This window comes from Phacochoerus africanus, chromosome 9, assembly GCF_016906955.1.
Source record: "Phacochoerus africanus isolate WHEZ1 chromosome 9, ROS_Pafr_v1, whole genome shotgun sequence".
NCBI classification, from domain to species: domain Eukaryota; kingdom Metazoa; phylum Chordata; class Mammalia; order Artiodactyla; family Suidae; genus Phacochoerus; species Phacochoerus africanus.
This window is the reverse complement of record NC_062552.1, coordinates 76,054,226-76,060,573: the sequence shown is the minus strand read 5'-3', so window position 1 is coordinate 76,060,573 and position 6,348 is coordinate 76,054,226. Positions and strand designations below refer to the sequence as shown.

The 6,348-nt window shown below is 51.7% G+C and overlaps 1 protein-coding gene across 2 annotated transcripts; it reads left to right on the top strand.

Annotated features, from left to right (window-relative positions):
- Positions 1–178: 178 nt before the first annotated feature.
- Positions 179–6,160, top strand: LTB4R (leukotriene B4 receptor). Of its 2 annotated transcripts, none has more exons than XM_047796519.1 (2): positions 179–2,450; positions 3,272–6,160. In XM_047796519.1, exon 2 carries the CDS (start codon positions 3,281–3,283, stop codon positions 4,334–4,336), a length of 1,056 nt encoding a protein of 351 aa, XP_047652475.1. In that variant the 5' UTR covers positions 179–2,450; positions 3,272–3,280; the 3' UTR covers positions 4,337–6,160. The 2 variants fall into 2 exon arrangements, with proteins under 2 accessions (XP_047652475.1, XP_047652474.1); XM_047796518.1 differs by having other exon boundaries at positions 179–2,454.
- The last annotated feature ends 188 nt before the right edge of the window (positions 6,161–6,348 follow it).

Genomic DNA, 6,348 nt, shown 5'->3' with positions numbered 1-6,348 from the left:
CTGGTACCCCCAAGCTAACCCATATAACCACTCTGGAAATAAAGGGAGAAAGAGGAAGGAAAGTTAATGAATGGCAGTTGTATAAGGGGTGGTGATGGGCTTGATTCTCTGGGGTCTGTAAGAGACCGGCCGAGGGGACACTGGCTCTGGAAGGAGAAGGTCAATCTGTGGAGTCTAAAAGGAAGGTTTTCCTGTTGGTCATGTGGTTGATACAGGGGCCATGGGACTCTGAGACTTTACTCTCTTCTCTAAATCCAATGCTCCCTGCAAAGGTCACCTGGCTCAAAAAGGGGCCCAGGAGCAGACACTCACTCACCCAGGGGCATGGGGAATGGTGTGGATATCTGGAGGACAGGGAGAATTTTTCAGGGAGGTGCCACTTCTCCTTTCTCTCTTTTCCTTTTCTGCCAAGTCTTAACTCCTCCCAAGACCACTAGCTGTTCCTCACCTCTTCCAGTGCTTCTCAGCCCCTGTCTTTTGGAATCTCTCTATCTTTAGGTCTCAAAATTGTTCTGGATCCTGATACTTTGGGGTTTGGGGATGTATGATGGGGTCCTTTCCACTGGGGTGACTCATCCCCCTTTCAGCTCATCCCTATTGCCCAGGATCTCCTAGTTTTATCACGGAAACTCTCTTGTCCCACTCCCTCAGTCCTTGGCAAACGTAGATGTTTGGTTACCTGAGTGTCACTCTGACCATCCCCCAGCTTCTGCTTTAGTGACTGTTCACACCACCACCCAGGCAAAGACAGAGAGAGAGAGAGAGAGAGAGTGCACTCACGTGAAGGAAATCTAGTCCTCAGGCCACAAAGCTGGGGTTAGGGTGGAGCTCTGGATTTGGGGGGGCAGAGAGTATGCTTAGGGTCTCTAGTCAGGTGGAAGAGGAATGGCCACTGAGGGGGATGGAGGTGGGGAGCAGCTTGGCAGATAAAGCAAAGACAACCCAGTTCCCGTCAGAAGCAACCTCTGGTTGACCCTGGCTCTGAGCAGGAAGCTTCTATCCCCAAACACCGACTTCAGGGGCTCTTCCTGTCCTCACACACCGGGGCAGAGGCTCCCTAGCTTCTGCTATGCATTCCCCATCCCACACACCCTCTGTGGTCAGAAAGCCCTTCCTCAACTCTGCCTTCAGTTCTTGCTGCGGTTTCAGCCCATTTCTTTTCATCATATCCTCTCCCTGATAGCTGCTGGGCCAACTCTGCTATGGCTTTTGTCAAAGCAGAAAAGGTGGGGGCACTGCAAAGGGTAAGGGACCTCCACGACCACCACGACCTTCAGTATCTTTCCTGAGACGTGGTAGAGTTCGAAGGGAAGCAGGAAGGCTCCTGGCCAGAGTGAAGGAAAGATTTTGGGTCCTTAGCTTCTGCGGGAGAGTTCAAGAAGAGAAGACTGCCTTCTTTCCAGGAAGGCAGAAGAGTCTGGGGGCCTGTTTCCCTTTCCACATTCCTGGTTTCCCCTCTTGGCAGGGCGGGCATAAGGCATCACTCCCCCGACTCCCTCCTGCCTGCTCCCTGTGCTCAGCCCCTGCTTCCTCTGTATGTCTAAGGTGGGACTGAACAGTCAGCTGTGGAAAGATAGGAAGGAGATGGTGCTGACTTCCGTGCCCAGCGCTGAGACCTGAAGTCCAAATTCATGTGGCAGAGTAGCCATATGGTCAAGCACAAGGCACATGCATGGTTTGGGAAGGGAGGGAACTGCCATTCTGTGTGATACTGGAAAGACCCTTTGGATTTTGGCTTCTACCGAGGAGAAGGGAGATTGACCTTGAATGGAACTAGTCCTTTTATATGAGGGGAGGGATCAGAGGGTGCAAGCCTAGAAACCCCAGTCATGGCTTGAACCCAAGCCAAAGACAGATTGCTGTCCTCTTCAAGGACAAGTCATGATGTCACCTGACCCAAACCCAGAATCTAGCCACACCGCCAACCTACTCTTCCTATTAATCTAAAAATCAACATCGTAAACAGAAAATGTACAGATACCTGACATTCTGACCTATCAATCTAAGCCCATTTCCCCTCTCTGGCTTCCTTTCCTCTTTTTCCTGTGTGACACAATTTACTATTCTGTTCATTTCTCCAGTCCAGACCTGCATCTGAGGCCACACCCAGCCTAACCCCTCCCTCACCCCTCTTTCCTCTCTCCCTGCCCCTTCCTGGGCTCTTTTCTCTTGGCCCAACCCCTGAGGAGTCCTCCTCCTTGCTGGGCTCTTCTGGAACACTATCACCCCCCTCCCATGAAAGGAGGAGGTAGGAGTTTCAGCCCCACCCTCAGGAAGATGTGTCGTCTCCCTCCCCTTCTCCGTGGTACTTCCTCTCTGGCTGACTTAGCTGACAAAACCCAGACCCTGGGCCAGAACCCCAGCATTGGGACAGATCTGGGAATAAGCTACACCACTCTGCCCTCACCCTAGGATTGACACCAGCTTCCAACCAGTGCCTGGCAAAGCCTGTAAGTAAGTATCCTGGAAGGAGGGCGGATGGCCAGGGGGTGGGCGACGATCAGAAAACATCCAAAGGAATATCCAAAGAAAGTCTGACCAGGAGTTCCTGTTGCGGCTCAGTGGCAGTGAAACTGACTAGTATCCATGAGGATGTGTGTTTGATCCCTGGCCTTGCTCCGTGGGTTAAGGATCTGGCATTGCTGTGGCTGTGGCGTAGGCCGGCAGCTGCAGCTCTGATTCAACCCCTACCTGGGAACTTCCATATGCTACAAGTGCAGCCCTAAAAAAAAAAAAAAAAAAAAAAAAAAAAAAAAAAAAAAAAAGCAAAGAGAGTCTGATCACTGGTAAAAAACACTGAGTCCTCCCCATCCTTGTTATTCTTGGTGGACCCTGGGCATATCTGGAGCGAGTGGGTAGGTGAATGGAAGAAGTCAGAGGGACTGAGGGGGCAAAGGGCCTTTTGAGGGGGAAAGGAGCTAGCCTTTTGAGGGGTGCAGCATTGGTAAGGAAAGCCCAAAGTTCGGAGCTGGACTTTGGGGTCTCCAAAGGGAGGGAGGCTGAAGGGTCTGGAAATACTGCTTCTGCTATTGAGTATATTTTGCAATTGGGTCTGTGGGCAGGAAGGGGCCCTGTTAGGAAATTAGTTTTTCTACTCAGCCAGATTCACTTAAGACAGGTCAGCTGGCAGTGATGAAAGCAGTATACTGCAGAGATGCATCTGGTGCTGCTGATCTTGGAAACAGACTAGAGTACCCAGGCTAGGCGTGTCCAGGGTGTCAGGAAGCCCTTGGTCCCTTCCTTCAAGTATGTGTCCGTCCTCACTCTCCAGGTCCTTGCAATGGCCATGAACACTACATCTCCTGCGGCATCCTCCTCACCACCTGTCATGTTCATCTCTCTGCTGGCTATCATTCCACTGTCAGTGGCACTGGCTGTGGGGCTTCCTGGCAACAGCTTTGTGGTATGGAGCATCCTGGCAAAGATGCGAAAGCGCTCTGTCACTGCCCTGTTGGTGCTGCATTTGGCCCTGGCAGACTTGGCCGTATTGCTCACTGCCCCCTTCTTCCTTCACTCTGTGGCCCAAGGCAACTGGACTTTTGGACTGGCTGGCTGCCGCCTGTTCCACTATATCTGTGGAGTCAGCATGTATGCCAGCGTCCTGCTCATCACAGCCATGAGTCTGGACCGCTCGCTGGCGGTGGCACGCCCCTTTGTGTCCCAGAAGCTGCGCACCAAAGCAGTGGCCTGGCGGGTGCTGGCAGGCATCTGGGTGGCATCTGTTCTCCTGGCCACACCAGTCATCGTATACCGCAAGGTGATCTTGAAACAGAACAACAGGAGCCTGGTCTGCCTCCCTATGTACCCCAGCGAAGGACATAGGGCCTTCCATCTCTTCTTCGAGGTCATCACCGGCTTCCTGCTGCCCTTCCTGGCCGTGGTGGCCAGTTACTCCGACATTGGGCGCAGGCTGCGGACCCGGCGCTTCCGCCGCAGCCGCCGCATGGGCCGCCTGGTGGTGCTCATCATTCTGGCCTTCGCAGCCTTTTGGCTGCCCTATCACGTGGTGAACCTGGCCGAGGCGGTCCGCGCGCTGACTGGCAAGGCCTCGGGGGCCGGGGCGGTGGGGAAGGGGCTGTGGCTGGCCCGCCAAGTGTTCATCACGCTGGCCTTCCTGAGCAGCAGCGTGAACCCCGTGCTGTACGCGTGCGCTGGCGGCGGCCTGCTGCGCTCGGCTGGTGTGGGCTTCGTCGCCAAGCTGTTGGAAGGCACCGGCTCCGAGGCATCCAGCACCCGCCGTGGCGGCACCCTGGGCCAGACGGTGAGGGGCGACGTCGCCTCTCCGGAGCCTGGCCCCACCGAGAGCCTCACTGTCTCCACCAACCCTCTCGAGTGAAACGGACTCAATCAACAAAGACTGCGGGGTGGTGGCGAGGGTGGTGGCCGTGGAAGGACGCTCCCTTTCCTTCTGGGGTAATGCCTCCCCACCTGGCGGGCCTGACCCAATTCTTTAAACTCCCTTTACCCTAGGATGCGGGTGGGGGGTGGAGCGGAAGAGAGGGAGGGGAGGAGCAAGTAAGGGCAGAATGAGAAGCTGCACTCCCCCCATCCCGCCCCCGCGCGGGCAGCTTTACAGTTAAAACTTAGGTCTGAAATTGGGTCAACCTTGTGCGTGGGGTATGTGTATTATGGGGGGTTGGGGTGCTTCGGGTTGCCCTTATGGGGGTCCTTCTCAGTAGTTGAGAGGCACATCCTTTAGTTTCCCGTGATTTTCAATTTGGGAAGAGACACAAAGACAAAGACATCAGACCTTCTTCCCTCTCCCATTCTGAGGCAGGTGGTCTGCAGCTCCTACTTAGAACAACACAAGTCTGCAGACCCTTGAAGGGGCTGGCCAAGGAAGACACCCCCCCACCCCCACCCCCATGTGGTCTCATCATTCCAGTCTCCCTGACTCATCCGGCCTTCTGAGAACACTTAGCACTGTTGGGAGGTGTCTACCTTGAAGACTCTGATAGGTATCCTTATTAGCAGGACTCCACCTTCCTGAGTAATCTTTGTCCCCTCAGTGGGAGATGTCCTAGGGCTGGCCTTCCTTCTTTCTTTCTGACAAGGAGGCCTCGCTTGAGAACCAAGTCATCAGGTCTCATCCCCTAGAATTCTGTGCATCAGCATTCTGCCAGCCCCTAAAACATTCTCTGGTGTAGGTTCAAGAGTTGAGGGCCCTCTGTGATGTGGTCACCCTCTAGGGAATGAAGATTTGCAAAAATGAGACAGATGAATCATTCTTCCTGAGGGATGACTGTTGTCTTACAAAAAGCTTGGCTCTGTTCTGACAGCATTTTAGGAAGACAGTAGCAGCAGTGTACTTTTGAATCTCTCCCATAAAAAAGAACAACTAGGAGAAAAGCCAAAGGTCCATGTGCAACACCTGCAACAAACCTAGGGTGTCAAGATATCTCCTGTGGACCCCAAAATATGAGCAAGTGAGAATAAGCCATGGACGCTTCAAGACCTATGTAACATCAGCATCAGTATAGAAGGATGCAGAAGGAAGTAAGGGACTTTGTAGCAACTTGGATGGACCTAGACATTATCATACTAAGCAAAGTAAGTCAGAAAGGGAAAGACAAATACCATATGATATTACTTATATGTGGATAAATCAACATAGCAATGAATCTATGAAAATCAACATATCTACGAAACAAAAAGACTCACAGATATAGAGAAGAGACTTGTGTTTCCGAGGGGGAGGGGGACAGGGGAGAGAAGTATTGGGAGTTTGGGATTAGTGGATGCAAACTAGTATATGAAGGATGGATAAACAACAAGACCCTATTGTATAGCACAGGGAACTATATTCGATGTCCTGTGATAAACCAAAATGGAAAAGAATATAAATATATGTAAAATTGAGTCACTTTGCTGTTCAGCAGAAATACGATATTGCAAATCTACTATACTTCAATAAAGTTAAAAAAAATAAAAAAACAAAAAAGGAAGTAAGGGGACATCTGAGGGACCTGAGAACAGGAGACCCCCAAACTGTTTACAGGTCCTTGCTGGAAAGCATGATGAGTCAATCTGAGAACAGCAGCTGAAATGGGGGGGGACCTAATAGAGTATTTCCCAGGCCTCCTGTCCATGCTGCATAGTAAGCACATAATAGGTGCTTATTTAGTGTTTGAATGGATAAACCTCAAATGACTTTTTCCTGGATGGTCTTTCCAATATTTGGGGATGGGGAGCAAGGAAGGGACTAATCTTTGTTCTCAGTCACATGGCTAAAATTCTTTATACTTCCAAGGGTACAAAACACTGGGATCAGGTTGGCAGGGAGGCTGAGGCAGTCTTCTTCTTCTCCTGTGCTTGTGAAAAAGAATCATTCCTTTTGAACATACTCCT

Excerpts from the sequence above, each read along its gene's own strand:
- LTB4R (XM_047796519.1), top strand. The coding sequence starts at position 3,281 with ATGGCCATGAACACTACATCTCCTGCGGCATCCTCCTCACCACCTGTC.